The sequence below is a fragment of the Pungitius pungitius genome, chromosome 2 (assembly GCF_949316345.1).
Source record: "Pungitius pungitius chromosome 2, fPunPun2.1, whole genome shotgun sequence".
In the NCBI taxonomy this organism is placed as follows: Eukaryota; Metazoa; Chordata; class Actinopteri; order Perciformes; family Gasterosteidae; genus Pungitius; species Pungitius pungitius.
Window position 1 is genome coordinate 10,751,348 of NC_084901.1, and position 9,391 is coordinate 10,760,738.

The following is a 9,391-nucleotide window of genomic DNA, read 5'->3' on the forward strand; positions in this document are numbered from 1 at the left end:
ATGTCAGCTTGCAAAAAATGGTTGGAAAAAATGACTCAAATTAAGCAAATTCACCAAACCTGTTCTTGGTTTCTCCACACCCAGCCTTGCCATAACTTGTTTTTCCTGCTCAGTCATATAAAGATGTAAGCTGTGGTGGAAGATTTTGCACAGACAATCGTGAAGTAAGAAACAAAGGCTCTGAGTCAAATATGTCTTTCTCCGTTTATTTCCTTGCAAGGGAAGAAAGGTCACAACAGCTACGTGCTCTGCAGACTGTCAAGAACCTCCATGCGCCCTAACAGAACGAGGCAGTTCTTATACCCAAGTTCAGTTATCGGTGGTGTCAACAGAAACCTTGACCACCTTGTTGAGTCTCTACAGCCAGGACGCTGGCGACATCTTATAAGTGTGAAACACTTCGACTCTCATACCACGGCCATGGCCATCTCAGCACTTGCAATTAATAAACTGGTTATACAAATGAAGCATTTAGAAGAGTTATATGTACATAAAAAGTTTCAAATTCTCTTAATTTGTACATCCTGTAAACACATTTATTTCCATTATGATTGGTAAAATGGTGGTGGACCACACGTGTATATTCTGTGTTAGTGTTTTGTGCTAACATTTCTGTGGTAAAGTGTTTAAATTGTTCTGTAAAATGTCCTATATTCAGGAGAAATGACCTCTCAAAGAGCAAAGGTGGTGCTCTCACTGGGTGCTGAAACAGTTTGCTCACTCAAAGAAGGAGTCAACTTCAAGAAAAACCCACAGGACGGGAAATGTTACATCATATTCAAGTCCGACAATGGCTTCAAAGCGTGCAAGAACCAATGCAAACACCAGGGAGGGATGTTCATCAAAGACATCGAAGACCTGGGTGGCACGTGAGAGCAATTTGGCAGAATTGGCACACAATGTGAAATGTGATGTTTTAAAGGAACCTTTCTGTACTGACGGGCTGCTCTGTTTCAACAGGACTGTAAAGTGCACTAAGCACAACTGGAAGTTAAATGTGTCCACAATGAAATATGTGAATCCACCAGACAGCTTTTTGCAAGATGAGCTTGGTGAGTCTGTGCTAAAATCATATTTTTTATTTTTTTTGGGCTGCTTATTTCATTACTGTTACACCAAAGAGTTCTGAATGTTAGATAGTGGAGACCATCCAAGCACCCTTCCTGTTAGAATACAGATTACATATAAAGCTTGCTTTTCCTGTTTATGTTCTGGTTCTTGAAGGTTTGTGAAATTGGACCACAAAAAGTATAATATTGTATACACATCACAATATTGTATCTGCCTGCTAGATATCCAGCTCAGCAATTATAATCTGTCACTTACAGAGGTAGAGCTTTCTGAAGATGGGGCCCTTCAGTTGATTGAGTTGAGCCCCGTTGACCCCTGGCTGACTGACCCTCGAGACCCTCTGCAGCTCCAGGATGGAGAGGTGAAAGTATGTATCCTGCTGTTCCTAATATCTACTCTTTACACAATTTACAATATAAAAATGTACATTCATACATAAAAATCTATGGAGAAAAAGTGAAAGTTTCAATCCATTTATTTTAATTAGGCCTACTGGTATGGAGGCAGACTGCAAATAACTGAATACCTCTTATATAAATAAATATTCTGTATATATCCTTATTACTGCTGGACAACTACAATTTTGAATCAAGTAATCTCATTGTTATGAGCAATATCATGTATCATTATTTAAAAGTATTGTATTGCGCACTTAATCCTCCGGGATCATAATAATATGACATTACCATGTTAACGTGTACATGGGTATATGTAAGTCTGGCCGGGAGTACCCCGAAGAAGTGACGCGGCACCCACCTACTCTCTCACCACCTGGGGGGGAAAGCGATGGGGTCGGGTGCGCTGCTACATGGTGGCATTTATATGTGTGTGTATATATATATATTGAGGTTCTGGAAGCCCCTCGAGGGAGATCACACTCCTTTGTTCTCCTCCTGGCCGGAAACGATGACTCAAAAGAGTCAACTGGCTCAAGTTAAAAATCCAACAGTATTTAATAACTAAACAAAGTCATAAGGAATACAATGTGAATAGTGATATATTTCGCGAAATAGAGAATTCTCTGACCAAGTCAAAGGTGACATCACAGCGGCTGCAGGAAAAAACAGTTCTTCCCCCGGTTTGGTCCTTTTGAAAACTCCCGGCGGGGGAGGGGGGGGGGGGAGGGGTTGTCTTTTGTGTGCATTTGAATGTCATCGGCTTCTGCTTCAAAGTATCTCCTCCTGGTTCATCCTCTTCACGTCCAGGTGTGAATCTGTTGCGGTAACCTGAAACCCCTCTCTGTCTTATCTCTCCTTCACATCCCAATACATTCTATGTAGAAACATTTGGCTTTATGCCTCAAAGAGTGAATATAACAGCATACATAGTTTGTCTTCATCTTATAACTAGTACACACAGTTCTTCATGTTTTAACACAGTTCATGTGGTGCAATAATCAAGATATTTGCCTCACTCGGCTGTCTTGCTTCCAGTTGCTCATCTAATTTAGAGTACGTCGGTTAATCAGGGTTGTCAGATTTGTCTTTTGTGACACGACACAATTTCTAACTTCCCACTCAGGTGACGTACCTGACCCACGCCTGCATGGAGCTGAAGCTGGGACAGAGGCGGTTCATGTTCGACCCGTGGCTGAAGGGTCCTGCATTTGCCAGAGGCTGGTGGCTTCTCCATGAGCCTCCAGCAGACTCCCTGGACAGACTGTGTGCAGCTGACCTCATTTACATCAGCCATATGCACTCCGACCACCTCAGGTAGACTTTGGCTGTTTCTTCCTCTGCAAAGACGACACATGACAAAAATAATCTAGAGGAACAAGTTTAAAATCCACCTCTTGTTCTGTTAGTGTTTAAAACATGGGCCTTTATGTAACAAAATGTTTTTAGCAATGCCAATAAAGGTTTGAATGCATATGTAATTGTTGCATCTTTGCCGATAGCACTTTTGAGCTAAGTCAAGGTGGTGACTTCTTCTAAGTCTTCTTCTCTCATCTTGTTGATGGTAAGGCCCTTCTTGGAAAAGGTTTCCAGCATGCCTTACAAGCAGTCACGTAAAATACACACATGTACAAACAAAACCTATAAACATGGATTCATTTCCGGAAAGACATCAGAGTAACAGGGTTGCCTCATAGGACGGCCCCCTGAGCAGTTAGGGGTTTGCTTGTGTAAGCGGGTTGGTAGTGTTTTGGGAATTACATTCAACTTTTAAGGTGAATAATATTCAGTAATAATATTTTTTTTAAATATTGTATATTGCCCTTTTTACTTTTTTAGTTACCCAACGCTGAAAGTCTTGTCAGAGCGGAGACCTGATATCCCAATTTATGTTGGTGACACATCCAGACCGGTCTTTTGGTTAGTAAAAGGATCAAGCAAAGTTGAATCCATTTTATTCTAAAACAGATTGGTAATTATTTTCTCATTAACCGTTGTTGACCTGTCTCTCTTGGTCTTGATGCAACAGGTATATGGAGCAAAGCCAAGTCAAGCTGACAAACATCCATGTTGTTCCTTTTGGTGTCTGGAATAATGTAATCACTGCTGCTCACATTTCACTAAACGATTAGAACATTTTATGAAGTGTTATAATTCAATAAAAAATAAAAAATGCTTCACTGAAATCTTGTGACATACTAATAATTACAATACTAACATTGTGATTTCCATTGCCTAACCATTGGCCTCAAACAGATTGACGAAGACCTGAGGTTTATGATCCTCATGGATGGAGTGCACCCTGAAATGGACACTTGTATCATTGTTGAATACAAAGGTGCGTGCTTTTCAATGTTTTTTGTGTATTGAATACCAGTTGCCGCCTGAAACATACATGCAATTAAATTGTTAAATGCATTTGTTGCAGGTCACATGATCCTGAACACTGTGGACTGCACGAGGCCAAACGGGGGAAGGTTACCACAAAATGTGGACTTGATGATGAGCGACTTTGCTGGGGGGGCATCTGGATTCCCCATGACTTTCTGTGGCGGGAAATACAGTGGTGAGGCTCAAGTCAGTGTTTGGGAAAGTCTCCTCTCGGCAACCTAAATGTACTGTAGTTTGAACTGGAACCACGAACAGAGAAAGTGATGGTCCTATGTAAGATTTAAACTTACAGCTTTAGTGACCATTTTTATGCACATTTTGTGACGGGTTTAAAGTTCCATCATTTAAACCCAAGTAGCTTGATGAATATTTAACTCTTCATGAAAGATTTTGCTTTTTATTTCTAAAATCGGATCATGCTAGTCATAGACTACACATTGGTTATTCCCTGTTTCATGTTATATTGTTCACACAATTAAACATAAGTTTTGATATTTGCAGTTTATGTTTTAACTGAAATACAAACAAAAAAACATTACCAACTACAGGTGCACTACATCCAATGTCAGTAAGGACCCTCCTGCTGACATTATAGATAGTAACACAAACATCTTTGTGTACATGCCCAGACTCCTGGAAGGCAGAGTTTATCAAGAACGAAAGGAAGAAGTTGCTGAATTACAAAGCTCTGCTGGTGAAGTCCCTGCAGCCGGCAATTTACTGCCCGTTCGCTGGTTTCTTTGTGGAGGCCCATCCATCAGACAGGTACTTTGTTCAGAGGGTTTGGCCGGGATCTGTACAAGATCAGCAGATAATACAATGTACAGCAAGGATGAATTAGAATAAATGACCTTTATATTTCCCTGCTATTTCTTTTAGCTTTATCAAAGTTGATATGCAGTTTATCTTGGAATAAACCTGCACCTTGCTTAGTGGTATTCCTGGGTAGCAGTTGTCGTTTGTCCGTCTCTACTTTATGTGTGTGTGTGTGTGTCCAGATACATCAGGGAAACAAATGTTAAGAACAATCCCGAGGACCTCAATGCTCTCATCAATAAGTCTGCACCAGGCATCAGGACATGGACGCCCAAGCCAGGCGCTGTGCTGGACCTTGGCCTGGCTCTGAGAGACCCCACTAACAGGTACACAAGCCCTCAAGCAGTCTGCAGACTGGGCCCATCCAAACGGGCTGGTACTCTGAGGCCCCACTCGGATCATGCACTGCGCTAAGGTTACAGGTTAGAATAAGCCCATCCAGCCCAGTTAGGTAGCAAGCTACAGCAGATACTATCTGATACTAGATAGCAGAGGTGGGAACAAGTCACTGTTAGGCAAGTCACAAGCAAGTCTCAAGTCATTGCCCTCGAGTCCCGAGTCAAGTCGAGTCAAAGACGAATCAAGTCCCAAGTCGAGTCACAAGTCACAGCCAACAAGTCTCAAGTCGAGTCACAAGTCGTACCATTTTAGTTTCGAGTCATTTCGAGTCCTTTTATTATAGTGGGGACGGGGAACTCTGGGCGCTGCCTCACAGACCTAGACTACGAAGGGAAGGGTAATGGTGGATCGACTGTGACTGTGTTATAGTACTGTAACGCTCACCCCAATGCTGCAGCGTAAATAAGGAGGCGATGACTGGCTTGCAACTCCGCTGCATTTATTTATATAAAACAACTCAACTTCGGTCACTGTTGGCCGTCACCACGCCGAACGAACACTTCCGCATACACGGCCCCCCAAAACTCGGGTTGTCTCGCGTAACTACAGCTGGTAACAGTGCATAACGTGAACACATGCAACATCTGCATAACTGATTAACTAATAACTTTAACTCAGCTCATTACACTACTTTAAAACGGATGTTGACATAATGTTGACGAGGATTTCCATCGGAGTCTGAATCCGGGTTCAAAAATCCCGTATTTTGTAACCATGAACGAGCTGTCTCGTTGATACGGTCAAATGGACTGCAGTGATTGGATGTCGTGCAGGCAGCGCGCGCTCTCTGCATACAGGGGGCGCACATTTTTTTGACAGATGCAGATAACCAGAGCGGCGCGGTGGTGTGAAAATGTTTTCCCCCAGTTTTCATGGGAAGTAGCAAGTCTTCTCGAGTCCAAGTCAAGTCACGAGTCATCGGTGTTCAAGTCCAAGTCGAGTTGCAAGTCTTTGTACGTTTTGTCGAGTCGAGTCTCAAGTCATCAAATTCATGACTCGAGTCTGACTCGAGTCCAAGTCACATGACTCGAGTCCACACCTCTGCTAGATAGTGTTTTCAACAAGAATAATTTACATTTTCTAGCAGGAAATTAGCTTTTTTCTTGAATCAATGCATTTGGCAATTGGTAAACTTAACAGATTTAGTAACTAAGGAGGGCAGGGCTTAGGAAAAGAGAAGACAACTTGGTGTCAATGGTTTTATTACCCACAGTAATGAAGGTTAAACTACAAAAACGTGCAAATTGAAATTAGCGTTTATAATGCAAATACATAGAGACTAATACGTTTCATTTCATTTTCTTGTGAATATTTCCTTTAACTCGTGACCAAACACAGTGGGGCCATCATCAATCCCTCAGACAGTACCAAAATCTACAAGGACAGTTGGGATTTGGATCTGTATGTGGATGAACTGAACAGAGCAATCAGCAGTGAGATATTTAAACATCAAAGCTGGACCCGGTTTTATTACACCTGGGCAGGCTTCCAAAACTACAACCTTGTTGTGAGGGTAAATACACTTGACAGATCTTCTCGGACCTTTCTGGGACCTCTCTTGTGCACTCTCTTTCCTGAGCCCTGTGGCATAAGAATGTGGTCTGATACACTTGATTCTGGTGTTTTTAAGAGTTGTGATGTGCAAGAGTCTTTTAGCCTGCTGTAACTACAACATTGCTGGTTCAATTCCAGCCAGTGACCTTTACAAGCCATGCCTCTGGTCTGGGCTTACTACCTGTCACACCGTTTCCTCCTTCTTTCTTCACCTTGTCTTGACCTCACACATTACCAACACTTAATACCTCACAAAACCTCAAATGGAGATCTGGTCACCCTGACCTCTGGGTTTGACACATCATCTCCAAGAAGTTATTATTCCTCTCTCATAGGAATGTCTTTGATTCTGTAATCATTCAGAGATGAAATAAGGAACCCATTTAAATATTTGAATGTGATGGTGAAGCTAAAAAAGAATCATTTTGTTGAGACCCTACACACCACTTCTTGCATCAACACCATGCATCTGCACAATTCTGTAGAAATCTTGAATCTAATAGTTGGTGAACTATTTCTTTCTGGACCAAAGTGGTGGATCCAGGCTAACTGGGCCATGAAGCCACATGTGGGGGTGAAATCATGTTACACTAAGATTTGTAGCGCTCTGCTCGGTTTCCTCATCCCTTTTTTCTTCTAGCTCTGTGAGCATCAGGTTTTTCATGAACTGGTCCCACTGGCTGACCCTTCTTTACTCTCTTTTTGTTACTTTTTTTTAAATGAATGTGTTTGATAAAAGCAAATGTCCTAACATGTATATTGAAGATGATTGAGACAGATGACGGCTTTGAGCCCCATGCTGATGGCAGTGACTACCTGGTGGACTTCTTGGATCTGACGTTCCCCACAAAGAGACCTGCGCGGGAGCATGCCTACATAGAGGTGAGAGTCCATCTAGACAACACCGCTTAGCATAACGAGTCCAAAATCATATCAGATACTGAGGAGACGAGAGAGGTGGAATAACTTATAATCAATCTGGTGACTTCACCATGGTAACTGAAGGAGAAGCTTGGCCATGTCTGTTGATATTTCACACTTATAACAAAGACAGATCTGTGCTTTTATTACTATGCCTCTTCTCTCTGACATACTGCCTCTTTAAAAAAAAACATACATGATATTTTTTTTCCTCATAGCAGAATGATAATCGATAAAGCTAGAAGTTCTCCAGCACTCATAATGCTATGGATACAAGTCTCTCTATCTTTAGAAAAAAGGATTTGATGAATATCTTGCTTATAGTCTTTCAAAGAGTTAATTGAGAAGCTTCTTCCTTTGACACAGTACTAACCAGGATGTATCGTGGTTTCTTCCTTCAAGATTAAAAACAGGATTGGTGTGATGAGACACGTGGTACAGCAGGGTCTTCTCTGGGATGATCTGTACATCGGCTTCCAGAACCGCATTCACAGAGACCCGGATGTCTACCACCACAAGTACAGTCACTTAAATATCAAAACATCAAGTTCATTGACAAACCGCAAACAACTTCAGAAATGTGCCACAACAGCATTAAGCTTCATTATTTGATCAGAGTTATGTTATAATGAAAAATATACATCGGCGCTGCCCTCATTGTTCTGTTCAAATGATAATGGAACAGCTCTCTTCGTGCTTACACTACTAGTTATTTTGCTTCTTCACTTCATTTGAAATTTGAAATGCATCATGAATATGAAATCTTAAGAGTCTTGGTAAACTAATAATGATTTTTTCATTTCTTATGTTTACTCTTGCTCTGATTTTTAAAATATCCTCAAATTGAATCTGTCTCGTCGGTCTCCAGGTTCTGGAACCACTTCCAGACGCAGCTCCCAGTTCACAGGCCAGACTGGGACCAGTTCCTGCAGGAGATTTCCCTCCAGCAGCCTGACACAGCAGCTGGGAGCCAAGGAGCTAATTGTGTAATGTCTTGAAAGACAGAAGTGTGTTCTGGGGATTATTTGTCTTCTATTACTGGCCTGTTTTAATGGGTTTGTCTAATTTAATCTAGAACTGGACATAATTTGTGTGACCTGAGGTGTTTTATGGCTAATTACATTCTCAGGAAATGAAGGATTTTTATTTTTAAATAGGGGATTGGAGTGTGATTTTTCTGAAATGATTTTGTTGGGGGAGAATTTGGTGAACGGCATATGGTGAGATTCTCAGGATTGTGGAGTGACCTTTTTTGGGAAACCTGTGACATGTCCGAGTTTACAATAGCCTCCTGTCTAAACAGAGGGGCCAACGGATGCCTTGACTGATCTATATCCAGTTATGTTACCTGTTTTGTGTTGGTGATTGACTTGGCGCCAGTAAGAGAGGTCCCACTTCAAGGGCATAAAACACATGCCCCCCCTCTCCCTTGTGCCAGATCTTCCTGCTCCTCCGAGGGGGAAGGAACATCATAAAGCGAGTTCAAGATACTTTTGATTTCTCACAAGGCTTCAATCCACAAATTTCCACCACAGATTTGAGTTCATAATTCTCCTAGTCTAGTTTTATTGAAAGGGGATATAGGTTATACGTTTTTTTGTATAATGTATAATCAATCATTTATGTATTCAGTAGCTTCAGTAATAAATGTAATGATTAACCACTTACTTTTTGTCTTAATTGCTTTTATTCTCAAATGTACATATGCAGTGATAAACCAAAGGCCTTAGCCACTTCTATGAGCTTTTTCCCAGCTGGAATGCTGATAACATGGAGATGTTATTTTTTGTCTGAGCTTTGTGTTTTGTCATTTTCTTCTTTTGGATATTCTTAGAGTGCACCAA

The 9,391-nt window shown here is 41.4% G+C and overlaps 1 protein-coding gene across 1 annotated transcript; it reads left to right on the plus strand.

The window, feature by feature from the left end:
* Positions 1–578: 578 nt before the first annotated feature.
* cmah (cytidine monophospho-N-acetylneuraminic acid hydroxylase) lies at positions 579–9,198 on the plus strand. Its single transcript, XM_062560374.1, has 14 exons — positions 579–869; positions 961–1,052; positions 1,329–1,438; positions 2,593–2,783; positions 3,306–3,386; positions 3,496–3,562; positions 3,723–3,804; positions 3,895–4,032; positions 4,487–4,622; positions 4,856–4,999; positions 6,411–6,585; positions 7,392–7,508; positions 7,950–8,065; positions 8,416–9,198. The coding sequence occupies exons 1-14, from the start codon at positions 664–666 to the stop codon at positions 8,543–8,545; spliced, it is 1,785 nt and encodes a 594-aa protein (XP_062416358.1). The 5' UTR covers positions 579–663; the 3' UTR covers positions 8,546–9,198.
* Positions 9,199–9,391: the final 193 nt, after the last annotated feature.

What these genes read in the sequence shown, in the direction of transcription:
- cmah (XM_062560374.1), top strand. Translation starts at nt 664, where the DNA reads ATGACCTCTCAAAGAGCAAAGGTGGTGCTCTCACTGGGTGCTGAAACA. An exon ending in CTTTTTGCAAGATGAGCTTG is followed by an intron (nt 1,053 to 1,328) that starts GTGAGTCTGTGC and finishes TGTCACTTACAG; the next exon opens with AGGTAGAGCTTTCTGAAGAT. An exon ending in CTTTTGGTGTCTGGAATAAT is followed by an intron (nt 3,563 to 3,722) that starts GTAATCACTGCT and finishes GGCCTCAAACAG; the next exon opens with ATTGACGAAGACCTGAGGTT.